At 36.3% G+C, this 16,237-nt stretch overlaps 1 protein-coding gene across 1 annotated transcript in view; it reads right to left on the bottom strand.

Moving 5' to 3' along the window:
- TMEM131 (transmembrane protein 131) overlaps positions 1 to 16,237 on the bottom strand; it is an 81,794-nt gene that overhangs the window by 40,562 nt on the left and 24,995 nt on the right. Inside the window, exons 4-11 of the mRNA XM_009998708.1 lie at positions 13,276 to 13,399; positions 12,197 to 12,313; positions 11,091 to 11,213; positions 10,293 to 10,373; positions 7,771 to 7,921; positions 7,605 to 7,661; positions 6,581 to 6,642; positions 1,419 to 1,527 (exon numbers count right to left, since the gene is read on the bottom strand). Coding sequence (XP_009997010.1) covers positions 1,419 to 1,527; positions 6,581 to 6,642; positions 7,605 to 7,661; positions 7,771 to 7,921; positions 10,293 to 10,373; positions 11,091 to 11,213; positions 12,197 to 12,313; positions 13,276 to 13,399 — 824 coding nt within the window. The remainder of the gene's footprint in view (positions 1 to 1,418; positions 1,528 to 6,580; positions 6,643 to 7,604; positions 7,662 to 7,770; positions 7,922 to 10,292; positions 10,374 to 11,090; positions 11,214 to 12,196; positions 12,314 to 13,275; positions 13,400 to 16,237) is intronic.

A 16,237-nucleotide genomic window follows, 5' to 3' on the forward strand; every position in this document is an offset into this window, starting at 1 on the left:
ATTATTATCTTAAAGCAGTAACATCTGAGCAGGTCTATAGCATTCTGACAGTTGATTAAAATCTGTATAAAAATTGAGGTGCCTTTCTACAAAATGTCAGCATTTACAGTTACACTATGTAGGAGAGAAATGACCCAGCACTTATTTCATAAAGATATACATCAAAATCAGTATCAGCATACATAACATATCTTTATATGAAAGGTAACACCAGTAAAAGGTTTTTCCCCCTTCACCTCCCTTTTTTTTTTTTAATATGAATTCAAGGTAGGAAAATAAAATAGGCAGGCTTTCAACAGTAAGGTTCTCAAGACCATAGAAACATAAAACCATTCAGGCTGGAAAAGACCCCTGGGATCACCAAGTCCAACCATCATCCCTACTCTACAAAGTTCTCCCCTAAACCAGATCCACCAACACCACATCCAAATGGCCCTTAAACACATCCAGGGATGGTGACTCCACCACCTCCCTAGGCAGCCTACGCCAGTGTCCAACCATGTCCAGTCTTAACCTCCCCTGTTGCAGCTTGAAGCCATTCCCTCTTGTTCTGTCACTAATTACCTGTGAGAAGAGACCAGCACCAACCTCTCTGCAATGACCTTTCAGGTAGTTGTAGAGACTGATGAGGTCTCTCCTCAACCTCTTCTTCCTCAAACTAAACATTCCCAGCTCCCTCAAGTGTTCTTCATAAGATTTATTCTCTAGGCCCTTCACCAGCTTTGCTGCCCTCCTCTGTACTCGCTCCAGCACCTCGAGATCTCTCTTGAATTGAGGTGCCCAAAACTGGACACAAAACTCCAGGTGTGGCCTCACCAATGCTGAACACAGGGGGACAATCACCTCTCCGCTGCTGCTGGCCACACTATTTCTAATACAAGCCAGGTTGCCACTGACTTTCTTGAAAGAAAGCATGACAGTCCTAATTCCGTGGGCATTCCAACATAAAACGTCATTTTTTTAGAAATAAGATTTTGGATTATTTTCTAAATTTCAGAAGGATCAACTGGCAATCCAAGAGAAATACTCTCATCTAATACCTACTACAGTGAGGAACTTGTCCTGGTTTTACTAGGATTTCTCAAAACCAAATGCCTATTTAGACTAACAGCACATTTTAAATAATCTGTGTTTTAACATAAAGAATTATCATTAATGGAAATCTGGTAAACAAGTTCCATTTTTTTATACACACCAGAAGTTTGCTTAAGAATTCATTCTCCCCTCACTAGCATAAGTTACTTGCCGATTATGTTCAGAGATGATCACTTCAGCAATAACTTAAGAGAACTGCAAAGCCTTTACCTGGGTGGAAATCTCCACTTCCTTCTCAATGTTACAAACAAAATTTTGTTACGAGAGTGGAAAACAACGCATGAAGTTTCAGCAAGTTCTAGGAAGAGACATGCAGTACTTACCATCAAAGCTAATACTTGCAACTTTGGTATATTTACTTTCAGAGGCTTTTAACGTAACTGGCTTGAAATGTACTGTTATAGCTTCATTCTGTGGTGTAGGTCTAACACTCTGCAAAGAATCAAATATAAAGCACCTGTAAATTTATCAGTATCAACACGCATTGCCTTCATATAACCTTCGAAGTGATACAACAGCAACTAATTGTGCCTGAGTTCTTACAGGTTAAAAAAGCAGCATTATAAGAGGCTTTAGAATATTTTTCAGGTCCACCAAATTAAGTCAGTATTCAAGAAGTGGGCAATCGAGCTTTCAGCTTGGGAATACTGGATGAAGTGACAGTATGGGCAGGAAGATGCTAATAAAGTAGAAAATAAGTTTTACTTGAGATTTATTTTGTATTCTTAACACTGCAAGGTTACAATAGCTGGATTATTTATTTTCACTGCACTCATTAACAAAGCAGTTGGTGGTGATACAGACATCTACCTTGTCTCTGATCTCATGCTAAGTTGGCAGAGCTGCTACAGGACAAAAAAAGTTAACTGTATAGAGAACAGCTTTGAAAATCTGAGATTACACTCATTCTGTATCAACATTTTACAAGATTACCACTTGTATCTGAGGATTACTGTTTTAAAATAAATGGGCATTTCTGGAATAGCAATTGTGTCAGTTATTAGCCAGAACTCATTTATATTGCAGCAGGATCGTGGATTCTTTGTCAGTATCTGAGAGCTCTATAAAGATTGCTAGGAAACTCTTTATCTAGATTCCACAGCAAGAAACCAGGCACGTAGCATTTAAATGCTCTTATTCTTATTTTGATTAAAATAAGGACAGCTGCCATGATTCCTTCTTCCCAGCTGTCTTCTCCTGCTGTAAGAACAGCTCAGTTGCTTATGTAGAAACTGTTAAGCTTCTGCAAATTGCAGGATGCTGTACTAAGGAAACTGAAAGGAGTGCTGGTTTACCTTATGCTGGGCTGCAGAGGTTTAGCACCTGCTTCATAAGCAGCTGACTCTTGGTCAGAGTGAAGCAGGGCAGACAACCAGTGGAACAAACCAATTACAGTTCTTCCAAGCTAAGCTACCCTTGATTGCAAATTACAGCCAGAAAATCATGCACAGGTAATTTAGTTCTTGCAGGTCAAATGATCCATAGAGGAAACAAGCAGCACTGCTCCTGCAGCTAATGAATAATCTGTTAACTTTGAATTTTGCATTTTTGATTTATAGTACTGACCTTTGTCAACTATCTGCCCACACACGGTGCAGATACTCGCTGTTTCTCTCCATGATCAATTCACAGTTACCACAATTTTCTTTTAATAAAATGTATATAACCAAACTGAGATCTTGTCATCTTAGAAAAAGCCTCTTAAAGCAGGTGAAAACAAAGCTGTTAACAAGTTCATAGCTTTTGCATGGCAGAAAGGATAACAATTTCTAGTATATCTTCTCATGCAAAAGGCTGTTTTTTATTACTGAATTCTGAATTATGCTGACTGTATTTAGTAAATCAAATTTGAAATATTAAAAAGGACAGCTTGTTGCCAGAAAAATGGCAGGTGACAGAGTTGCATCTCTTAAACCTCAAGTGTAGCAAACCTCAGTGTAGTTACTCAAAACATCTATAACAGATTTTGTTAAGGAAGAAATTTAGCACTGCTTTGCTGAAGATTCCTTAACTCCATCATGTACTTTTCTCATTTGTTGTTTGATTACATACTATAAAAGGAAACAGAGAATGTAGACAACTAAAGGAAAAACATCCTCAAGAATCCTTTAAACTTCACCTTTCTCAAATTTTAACCTACTTCAAAAATAAAGCCCAAGCAAAACTTGACTTGAGATATGCCCTATGAATCATCAAATATGGACAGGTCATGAGAAAACCTGCAGAGCGTGTGTCATCAATAATCTAATACCAGCAATTTTCTCCAAAAATGTCCTGACAGAAACTTCTGTGGAGAAGACTTTCAAACAGACATACTTCATTAACACATGGTTCTCCCATGGAGTGCCTCAGTCAAGATATCTAAGAGCAGAAAATAAAGATGTTAAATGTTCTAGAGAACACAGCTGGGAGGGGAAGCTTTGAGCTGCTGCCGTAGTTACTGGGAAGGACTTTGAAAGTTTAAGGACTCTCAGACTACACCTATAAGTGTATTTGTTGAGACACTTGACACATGGTCATCCATACTGTTTACCTGTCATCAAGCTCTCTAGCATAGTTTTGTCTTCTCCACCTAGACTACTAATCCAAAGACTGAGCAGACTGTAGGCTTTTGCTTACAGATAATAAGAGACATCTACCCTGCTGCAAGAGGAACAAGAACAGTGGCTACAGGCAGCAGACTAAAGCTGGTTCAGTGAGTGTCAAAACCACCTCTATCCTGTTTTATTCACTTCTACAGACACAGTTACTATAAGCATAATTATTCTATTGGTACTAACTTGGCCTTTGGTTTAGACACTAACCCAATGAGCTAGCTGAAGTTGACTTTCACCATACAGCATAATTCAGAGTAACTACAGAGTAAACTACTACTACATTTTAATCCTGTGAGCTAACTTTCCCTTAATAACTTTGAGATGTGGCGACTGAAATGTGCAGACTGAAAACATAACTCAGAAGTAAACAGCTTGTGGGCTAATAAGGAAGCAAATCTACTCTCAAGTATGTGAATTGTGACAGAAGTGAACACTTTTTTAAACAAACACTTTCAGTTTCAAACTGACAGAACTCAGCTTCAATATATGGCTATCCTGAAGTTCCTGATTTTTTATGCATCCCACATGACCAGGAGGTCAAATTTTCAAGTGTGCCATTGCTTTTATCAATCAAATGGGCTTAAACTGCCTTAAAAAAAAAAAAATAAAAAAATAAAAATTTCATTCCATGAAAGGAATAGTGTGTTCATCCATCTACATTTATTAGATTTTCAATAGCATGCTTTAATTGTTGTAGCATGAGAACAGCTCATCCAGTCAGGAAATAAACATGATTCTCCCTAATAATGGAGAGAACCCTACAAAACCTAATTAAGGAAGTTTTTATAGAGTTTTGGAACACAAAAAACAAAGTCAAGTGACTCACTTGTATTTTCCTCAGCCAATTTGTTGGACCACAGCATGATTAAGTACTTAAAGGCAGAACAACAACAACTCTGGCAACAATATTAGCCATCTCATACACAGATGACCTGAAGATATTTAGTTCCTCCAGCACCCAGCTTAAATATACGCTAAATATAGCCTTGGCCTTTTCTTTTGACATTAAGATAAAATTTGTCACAGAGCTGTGTCTCACTGCTTTTAAACCTTAGCTCTAAAGGGTCTGAAATCCATTTCTCAACTTTCCTAGAAGTAAGCTATTCACCAGGCTCCTTCCAAAAATTCTTTACTCTTGCTTACCACTTTGAAATTCCTTGATTGGCATAGCAACAGAAATTCACACAGTGCTTCAAATTCTAGAAACATTACAAACTTCACCACAAATCTATGCCTTAATAAGAACAATTGACTGGACCTGGACCTATATGGTAACTTCATCATTGCAAAAGTGAGTCCTAAAATCATTTAGCCCCCAATCTTACTGCTTTGAGACACTGCAAAAGAATAATTCACCTAGAAAATTTCTGTCATTAAATGTACATTGGTTGTCAAATTATATAATCTTCCATTAGACTGCAGACTGTGGTCTATAGCCTAAGGTCCAAAAACTTATCTTTAAAAAATGGGTAGGTTTTTTTAATGGAGGAATATGAATTGGGTACTATGTTATCAGATATTAGAAGTGATACTGTTTATTTGAATATATAGGTATCTGGATTGTACTAGGCAGTATATTACACACTTAAAAAAATATAGGCCACCAAAAAATGTCCCTATGCCAAAAACCTGGCATATATAATATGAACTTGACATAATAAGACACAGCTGGAAAAATAATTCAACACCTTTACCACCTCTCTGATTGTAAATGCCCAATCCAGGTTGTTGGGGTTTTTTTAATAAAATCCCTCCATGGAAGCTGGTTCATAGCTTAAAAGGTCATGAAACACCTTACAGGATCACCTGACCTTATTAAAGCAATAAATATATATAATAAATATTAGGGCTTTGATTAATTCAATTATGTATGCACTACACTGAACAACTTAGCAAGCATTGCAATGGACTGTTATCACAGGGAAAGCTATCCTCATTACTAAAAATCTGTACTGTTTCTAGTCTAAATTAATCTAATTTCAGGTTCCAGTATCTTAATTTTTTGTTAGACCTCTACTGTTAAAATACTATTCCCTACAGTTACAGCTATAAGCTTTAAAAAACACAGAAATACTCCTGAAGAGCTCACTATGAAACCATTACTAATTCTTCAGTCATTCTTCTGGCTCCTCTGGTTTCTTTTCAACACAACACTTTTTGAAGTGCACTGGGACAAGGTATATCTAGCTACACAACTAAATCTGGAAAACAAGGAAGACAGGAAGGGGAGAAGGAAGAAGTGAGAAAAATAGTGGGCGATGAGAAAAAATTACACAGGAAAAAGATATGAATGAACAAAGGCAACTAACGGCCTAGAGCCAAAATTCTGTAACAAAAATAGAAAGGAGAAAATCCAAACCCTAGAATTTTGAAGCTGGCTGCACTTCATGTGCAAGCTGTAGTGATCTCACTGGAAAGGGCTTTAGACTGTTGGCAGGCTTTTTTACTTATTTCAAGCTACAAAGCAGATAACCTAAAAAAATCCGAGGGTCATTTTACAGTGTGCTTTTGAAAGCTGCCCTTTGCTCATCTTGAAAGATTATGTTGGACAACCACTTTGTACACTCTCATGGAGGCTGTGATGAGGACGAAGAATCCCACGGACTCTGCATTAACCTCTCACTGAATGAGAGTTACAGTTCTCAAATATAAAAGCTTACAGAGGCTTGTATATTGCAGGCACAGTCTATAAATGCTAAAACAGCTGCTCAGAGAAGGTTAGGAAGCAAATAAATTTCACCACATAGAATATTTACCTCATGTTTTCAGTAACACATCACCTAGCTTCTAATTCTGAACACTACATGGAGAACCTGTGAATGATTAATTTTTATGACAGAAATTAAATCCAAGTAGAAAGTTTCAAATTGAAAGGAAATAAAACTTACTGTAATTGGCACATCCTTTGTTCCTGAATTTAATAAATGCAGATTTAAAATTTTTGGAAGATCTGTTAAAGAAAAAACCACACCTGGCTATTAGGCTACTTCAACATAAAAACCATATACAAAGTCATCTGCACTTGCTTATTTCTCATGTGAACCCATTGTTGTTCAGTTTTTAAAAGCCAGACTAACATGACAGTACAGTCATTCTAAATATATAGCTGGTCCCACAAATCTGACACACTTAGAAGCTGCACTTTTGTGCATGAATAGGTATTACATGCTTCAGCTAACCACTTGTATTTCTAGCACATTAAAAAATGAACAGGCTAAAAATACTGCAAGGAATGATTTTGGCAGATGCACCAATATTCAGCAGAAAATATTATTATTTTACAATCTTTACATGCTAAGTAATTGACAAAGAACAAATACTTCAAACTATGTTTTTTAGTTGAAAGAAGATATATACTGCCTTTCTTTAGCAACAAATTCCTTTTACAGTTTCAAAAGGTACCTTTGGTTTTACTACTTTCAGCCACAGAGATGTATTTTTTTAAAGTCACTAAACAACATTAAAACTGTTAGGCACAAAACGTAAGTAGCACTTAAAAATAACACAGGCAACAAGTTTGATTAAATTTCAGTTATAACTTTCATTATTCCTTGTGTCTGAAAATCATTACAACTTGTGCAGCTGTAAAGCAGCCTTTCAAAACAAGTTCACAAATTAGGTAAACTGAGAATGGCTTTCAGACTCAGCCACACACAACTCTGGAAGACTAGTGATATTATTAGGCTTATAACTGGATCTGCAACAAACTGTTGTTTGTTCATATCTCAAACATACTTGCAGGTGAGTGACTTTTGTGTGCTGTTGTAACACATTGTTATCCTTCTTTTGAAGCTCTGGCTATTGAAAAGCATCATTCGACAAGCAACCCTGAATAGTAATACAAAGGTAAGGGGGCTTTCTCCTCCCCACCCTACTCCTTATGAATACTTTGAGACCTGAAGCATAATTTACCTTGTGTTCGTAGTGTACCAAAATCTAGCATTTCTGTTGATGAATAGATTCCTGGCGCTGTAAGAAAAAAGGGAGAAAAGCTGCCATTTTCTTATTGTGCATTAAGTTAATTAAGCTAAAGAACTTCAAAACCAAACAAAAAAACCCCAATCACTTTTTAACAAACCTGTAGTAACTTCTACTTCAACAGGGAGGATGATAAATTCTGTGTTGTCAGAGGCATTTGTTTTTATTCTAATGAAGGCTGTATGATTATCTGCTTCTCTTGAAGAAAAGCTGGCTCTCATCACTCCTTTTGTTTCATAGGGAGGTATTTCCTGATAAATAATCAAAGCACATCTATGAGACTGCAGTAATTACAAAAAAAAGGTGCCACATGAAAATTTTACCAGAGAAGCAATGACTAGAATTGTATTAAGATAAAAAGGTGCAAAAGCAGCAAGAGATAGAATGCATGTTATTAAAATTGCCATTACATTTAGTAAGGATAGTTGTAATCATCTAATAAAAGACTGATTAAAAATAGGTATATACAAGAGAACTTTCATGTCCCATTTAAGTTTCATATATTAAAATTGTGGTAAAGAGACAATAAATTGACTAAATTGACAAAATCTGCCAATAAGCAAAATCTACTAAAAATGTTATTGAGTGCATTAACATCAAACATTGTTTTGGCAAACTCTAATCATTCTTTTTCTCCAAAGTAGATACAGGGCAAACAGTTTCAGTGCTATAGAAACAGATGTCAAAATCATCTAACTAAAGGCAAACTAAAATAATGGAAGAACTGCAAGTAACCAGAAGCTTGTGGAGCTGCAGCTTTTTAATCTCCAAGCAATTTAGAGCAAAAAAAAGTCAAAATGTGTTTTAGTTTCTTAGTTTCTGTACCAACCCTATTCCATCACGTCCAATCTGCATTCATGGTTTGAAAAACAACTCTTTTTGAACTTGCTGGACACAGCTGCAGCACAAGACGAGGTTCAGAAACAGTGCTGAAATACTAACGTTGCATATTCCCCCCTTCACAGTACAAAAGGGCTGGGAAACCGGATATTTTCTTCTTCCTTTTTTTTTTTTTTTAAATGAACAGATTAAAACCTTGCTTTGCAATTTAGAGCTTCTTCCTCTTGAAATGCAAATAAGTATGTCAGAAAGTGGGAATTTATGATGAGTAGTCCTTGCATTGATTGATGTTTCAATTGACAGATTCTTTCTTTTGTTTTAGATAAAGGAAACTGGACAGGATGTAACCCATATAGGTGCCAGTTGTCTCACATCACCCTTCAGTGCTTTCTGTAGTATCAACTCCCACCAATCCACTGAGGAGATCAAGCTGTATTTTTCCATGGCACAATAACTGTAGATGCATTCTTTAAAAACCATTAAGCATCAATGTAACTAGTTTCAACTGTACTACTTGGTGAGTCTCTAAACTAAAAGCTTTTAAGTTCTGTTTTCACACTTATCACAGACCTAATGTAATGCAGTCATTTGTTAATGTTTCAAAGGATATTGATCTGACTCTTCCATATGTGTAGCCAGGGATCCAAGGTTTGTCGTATCTCTCAAGTAACTTTGAACAGTGATTACAAAAATAATCCTGCATATGCCCACTGCTTCATGCAATCATCCACACATTTGGTATCAAAACCATTTCAGACAGTGATGCACATTCGTATGTTAAAACACCATCATCCTATTTCAAAGGACTTCTACTTTGCAGTTTTTTCTTACTGCAGTGCAGCTCTTGACATAAGCAATACAATAATGTATCTGAATGTTTACCAGTTAATTACTTCTATTTGCTTTATTGTTTTGAAATATCAGTGGCTGATATGAAAACCAAGAATGCTGACTAGTATTAACCTAACTACCATTTCATACAATACACTGGAAGCTCTCACACGCATGTCATCATTGTTTGAAGAAACAGAACTAGAAGTAAACCAGACATCTAAAACTCTTCTTTTGTTTGGAGCTTTAACCTGTTTCTTCTGTACCTACTAACAGCTACAGAATTCAACATTCCCTTTAAGTCAGCTTTTGTCAACAAGGAAGAGACTATCTTTAGAAGGAATGGCATTTGATTAAGGTGCCTAAACATTAGAACCTTCATTTTTAAAAATCCATTTTAATTTTTACCTCTATTCTCAGCATCTGTGTACCCATTGCACTGCATTTTTTTTAAGTCTGTAGTCACACTCACTTGTTTGCAATTTTTGTCCTTTCTTAGCTCACTTGGAAATATCCTGGGTTTACTCATTACAATAGAAGTTAACTGTCAGTGACTGTAATGATACATTTAAGCAAGTGAAAAGTTTTAGAGCCCAAAGACTCTAAGGTCTATTCCAGACAAAAAAAGTCATATATTTCTCCTGTGAGTTAGGACACTGGAAGGACTACATTGTCCTCAATGCTCAAGAAGGTGTAATTCATTCTACTGGGAATCAATCTTCTTCTCATTTCAAAAAAGCAGAGCTCAATAGCAATGGCTTCTTTTAATTAAATCTTGCTTCAATTCATATTACCATACTATTAGCAGGCCCTGTTATAATTTCATTTTTATGGAGCATTTTTAATAATTACATGATGTGAAACACCATTGTTAAAAAAACCCAAAACCTAAAATAAAAATATAATCTCCCCAAACAAACACAGTGAATGATGCAAGACATTGCTACTTACCCATAGCTTCCTTGTACCTCCTTGCTGACCTGTTGGAAGCTCTAAATGGAGATCACCTCCACTGGAATACATTTCTACCACCTGAGGCAGATAACAGGAAAATGTTAGCAACTGAACTTTATAAAGGGACCCTGTTTTAACTAGCAGGTATTACAATGTGCAAGGTCATGGGTTAGCAACTATTTGACCATTGTAGTATCTTGTTAATTCACTTTTCATTATGACACAGCCATTTGCTAGTGCTACACTTTATATGCTTTCAGTAGCATTTCAGAGGCTGCGGATCAGTTAACAGGATCAGGTGACATTTATCAATGGACTATTCATCTGATTCTTTGCTTAGGTACAGACATCAATCCTGCATTAAGGTAAGAATGCTTGCCAACACTGCATACTAGGGTACACTGTAAAGACACCTGATGGTGTGCAAAACAAGCAGAAGGAAGTTAAGAGGCAGACCCGGATTAAAAGCACAAGATCTATTTTACTTGGTTTGCTTCAGTATCTTTCTTGATTACCAGTGAAGTTTAACTCTTTATTTTTCTGTAATTCTGACCATTTAAAAGTGGAAATTTTATAGCAAAACATCAATTTAGCAAAATAAAGAGAACTATATGCTAAATCTACTATTTCTAGAACAACTGATTAACATTTTAACAGAAAAACATTTATATAACATGAAAGACTTGGCCTCAAACAGCTTCAACATTCAAACGCAATTTTAAGAAGTATCAACATGACCTTCAATTTAATATCATAAAAATAAATAAGCATGTAATGGTTCTCTCTTAGGCTCACCTGCAAAGGTTCACTGTGAGGGTTATGTATATTTATTATAGGAGAAAAGCTGCTATTTACAGGAACTCGTGCCCCAATAAATGGGCGCAATCGGTAGGGGTTCGGGACTCCAATGCCAAACACCTGATCCAGAAAAAGAAAAACAAGAAAAAGCAAGTGTAGGTGTTTGCTGCAGAGCCTAACAAACGTGTGCCAATTTTAGTAATGTACCAAGTACTCTTTTTCAATGAATTTAATAGTATACTTCTAACCAAACATTTACAACCACTATCATGCTAAAGCACTAACATAAAGCAACCATTTGACAGCTAAGGGGTATTTCTCATAGCTAATACTTACTTATGTTGACATATTTAGGACACAGAAAGTCAAAATACCATCTTTTTTTTCCCTGAAACTCTGAAACACTAAAGAGCAGCTAAAGGCTAAAAAGACTTGAAATATTTTTTAAACATACCATTAGAAGAAGTTGTGGATACCCTCTCCCTGCAAAATGTTCAAGGCCAGGTTGGATGGGGCTCTGAGCAACCTGGTCTTGTGGGAGGTGTCCCTGCCCATGCAGTGGGGTTTGAAGCTAGATGAACTTTAAAGGTCCCTTCCAACCCAAACCATTCTGTGATTCTATAATAATGGAACAGACTGTCCATATGGGAAGTGTTTTTTGTTGCTGTTTTCCAAACATTGCCAAGGTAGTCATATTCTTTCAACAAAAGCATTTCTCTCACTTTTCAGACTCTCTCAACTCTACGGTTTATCTTCCTGAATCTCAAGAAATTTTTGCCAGCTTAATGAATAAAATTGTCTTGTCACTGGATCAGATGAGTACAGAGCTAAAGAATGAGGTGGATTCATTGCAATGAGCTACTAAAATAACACACATAAGAAAGTTTAATTTCATCAATCTGGGTTATAGTACTGCCCTACAGCTATTTACAATGGTGTATATCTCTGTGTTACAACAAGCAGCAGGGATGGGAACATCTTCAGCTGAGCTGTCAGAAAAAAACTATTGTTCAAATAGCCTTGGATGGTTAAGCATGTCATAAAGATACTGCTTTAGTTGATTCACACTTCACAATGTTTTCTGGAAGAATGTAGTTTCTTACCTGGTAAGTAAATACCCCATGATTAGAAGTGTTAATAAATAAAGTGTTCTCTACATTTCCCACTACTCTTGCGAGGAAAACTACATCAAAGGACGTGTTCCCTCCTGGAAGAATTTTCTGGAAAAAATAAAAACAAGCAAGCAAAAGAATAAGCAAAACTGTTTATTGAAGACACTCTACCCTGCAGATGAACAACAGGTTTTGTGCTGCAGACAACCTCTATGTGTCCTTTATGGGAAACTCAAATTAGAAACTCTACTGCAGATTTGGAAATAAAAAAAGAGCTGAAGTTTTAGACAAATAAAAATGTGTAACAAAATAATAAAAATCCCAATAATTTATAACTATTGCCTAGTGCAGGATCATATTTCATTGAATTCTATGCTGAATTCTGAACTTAAGAGCTCAGCTTATAACAAATATTTTGGAGTGAGAGTTTCCAGAAATTTGCAAAAAGGCAAGACTTCTGTAAGTGGAAAAGCTTGCTCATAGACAGGTTTTATTAAGTTTTTTGTGTTTACATGACCCCTGCTAAGCCACAGGCCCTGCAGGCAAAACTGAAACCAGAGGACTATATCTGGCAATAACATGGTTAAGAGTTAACCCTGCTGACACCAAGCTTCTTCATTTGTGAGTTCCCTTAACATGATTGCAGTAAGAGCATTGGAAACGACTGCTTCAAAAACACTAGACTTAAAATCTTCAGAGAAATTGTAAGCACAGCTTGTTCCTGTATGTGCTTCAAGGCAACCAACGCTTAATAGCTTCTTCAGCAACACAGGAGATCTGCTGTTAAACCATCAGTTACAGTATATGCTTCCAACACAGCCAGAACTCCTATGTAATATTTAATTCCTTCTATTCTAGTCTGGTTTTGTGTGTCTGTGCTTGGTTCTAATTTGCTTGGTAACTGATAGGAGATCAAGAACTGCAATATCTTAATACTTTTAGGTATGTAATTATTGCAACAAGTAGCTCATTTAAGGAAGAAACAGAAATCAAGCTCCCATTCTGGGTAGGGCCAGGGTGGGGGGCAGGAAAAGGAAAGAAGTTCATGTTGAGAAAGCAAAGCAACTTACCCTATTTTGAAAAAATGATGCATGAAAATGTGATGTTGTAGCAGAAATTGATACTAAGGTAATTGTTTCTTCTGAGCTAGGGTTATGTAGGTAAACTTTTTCCATTTTTGGCATTCCAACTGGCCTGGCAAAACAGAGAGAGAGAGTATTTTTTAAGTGTTAGATTTCTAGAAAACACAGCATTAGGCTTCATCTCATTAAGCCAGATAGGAACATAACTGTGGTAACACTGCCAACAAGACTTTGCTTTAAATATTCTTTTTTCAAGTAACATGTGTAAATTCTACCTTGAAGAATTACTTAGTTAATACCTTTTCCATTATTTTCTTCATTAATTTTCCTGAAGGTTTACATAACATTTTACGATCTCTAAAATAACATCTATTCAAAATAAAATTCCATTTTTCAAATTTTTACTTCAGAATCAGAAGAGGCAAAGTTTTCTATTCCTGCACGAGAACCTTTAAATAATTATCTTAAGAAAGGCTGCACATAGAAACTTAAAATCAATGGAAGACCCTTGACAGAAGTCTAAACACAATTTTTTTTTCCTTATAGATTGTAAGTAGTCTTACCCAGAACCCACAATTTTTCTGGTATTATATAGTACACTCTACAGAGCACAGTCACCAATTATTTTTCAGACTTTGGCAGCTCTTTGAGTTTTTTTCATGCCTCTTAACAGATATATGTTAAGCATCAGCACCAAGGCACTAATAAAGCATATAGATTACAATTTGTTCCAAATTAAATTTCAGAATTCAAAATAATTAACTCTTAATTTTCAGGCTACGTGTGTTTCGTGTAGCACTCCTTTCCATGTCACCTGCTCCACTGTAAGGAACACAAAACTATTTATAAGAATTATTATCTGTAGTACTTGAAGTGATGACAAGTACCAGCCAGTTGTTTTGCCATCCTCAGTTAATTTCAACAGGCCAAAATAATAAGCACTGTTGTAGTTGCATAGTTTTGCGACTGAGAAGGATGGTGTCTCAATTCATAAAGCAACCTAAGTTCGCTGTAAATTAAAGGCTGTATTGAATGGAGGATTTTGTGACAGTAAAGAAACTATACTGCAATTTACAGTGACTCCAGTAACAGACAGAACCTCCTTACGAAACATGGGCTCACTGATAGATATTGAAGACTATTATATTAATTCAAATACACAATTATTAACCTTTAATAAACTGCATAATCACTATCAGTAGAATGTATCCACACTCTACTATTGTAAACCTCTTTGCTTTAATTGCCGAGTCCTCCTAATTTCATGTCTCCATCAGCAAACACTTGTTCTTGATCCCTCTTTCACTGTTAAAAAATTCAAATTTTCACTTCTCTAACTTAACTAGTGTTGAAGATGAAAATTTCTCTCCTTAGCTTTTAAAAACCCATTTAAAACCGACAATCCAGGTTAAGCCATAACATAAAATATGAATATCTGTTGCCAGTGTACATGAGGATACTAGAAAAGGAAATGGTTTCTCAGCTGTGATGTCTGCATTAACTGTTGTAACTGCTATGCTGTTGATCAATGGAGCCAACTGGTTAAACTACACACCTGCTTTCTAGGGAAAAGCTTATCAGACCAGGGGAATCTGAATTAGAGCCATCCCTCCAAAGTACCCCATCTCTACCCTCCCCACCAAAACCAAACCACACACAAAAGCACAGCTGAGATAAGTGTCTGCTGATACAGAGTTAGCCAGCATCCCCCGAATTCTGACCCCACTGCTTCAAACCACCTCTTCACTGACATCAGTACAGATGGGCATGAGTATTTTCTCTGCTTGATAACTGTGAAAGGCACAAGCTCAATGCCAGCCAAATCTACAGAAACAGGTCAAACCTCACTTGCTTTTTCTGCCATCTAAAATCCAGGAAAAGCAGTGTGCACCAGACATGTTTAATGAATCTACATCGCAAGCAATAATCACACACAGGATGCTCTCCAGGCTGTGGATTATCAAGCCACAACGAACTGCACAAGGACAGTTTTACCTGATGCCAGATTTTACAGTAAAATTTCTTGGAGTAGACTTTGCTAGCACTTTTCATTGCAAGAAGCTCATACAGACATACACCTTCATCAAAGCATGTCAGATTTTGCTCCTGATCTTTTGACCCTGTATCATGCTAGGTCCACATATACCACAACCTAGGTGAAAAAATGGTATATAACAAGGCTGACGTGCCTGTTCAAACAGGTGAAGTAGTCTGTTTTTTACTGCTGCAACTCAACCCTTTCTAAAGTCTGAGTTAGTATCTGCAGTGTATTATAAGCATGTCCTTGTAATGGAATTCATGGCGGCTCTAGGGATCAAGAGGTAAATTATTCCAACAAATTAAATGAGCTCCTACAAAAACTTGGGGAGATGAGCCCTTGATTTATTTGCTCAAACTTAACTTGCAAAAATATCTAGCTACTCACTATTAAGCAAATATGGATTAAGAAAATGCCCTTTTAAGAGTAACAATAGTTGTTCTTACAGTATATAGTTTAGACACCTGTGTAAAATGCTTGCTTTAGTTATAAAAACTTACACAACTCTATTACTGAAATGCAAAATATATAAATTCAGCAGATATATTCTTCCTCTTCCATTTCCTATTCTTTTTTGGGAGGCTGGAGGGAGAACTGAAATCAACCAAAAGCTTCCCACTTAGATTTTGTAATGCTCAGAATATGGGTAAATATACTCAAGAATATACTCAATTCAAGCAAATTTCTCATGCATTTGAGAGTTCAACAAATATTCTTCCCCTAAGTTTTTGGGGTTTTGTTGATTTTTGTTTGTTTGTTTATTGTCTTTGGCAACTGCTGAAACAATTTAAAGACCAGTTGTCACACAGCATTTCAAAAGTTTCACGTGGGTTAGATCTGCTTCCTGTGTCAGACAGGAGTGAATACCAGATGCTTAGAAGGCAAACGTGTAATAATGTGGAAAGCATTCAA

Source organism: Chaetura pelagica, unplaced genomic scaffold (assembly GCF_000747805.2).
Source record: "Chaetura pelagica isolate M959 unplaced genomic scaffold, ChaPel_1.0 scaffold120, whole genome shotgun sequence".
Classification (NCBI taxonomy): Eukaryota; Metazoa; Chordata; class Aves; order Apodiformes; family Apodidae; genus Chaetura; species Chaetura pelagica.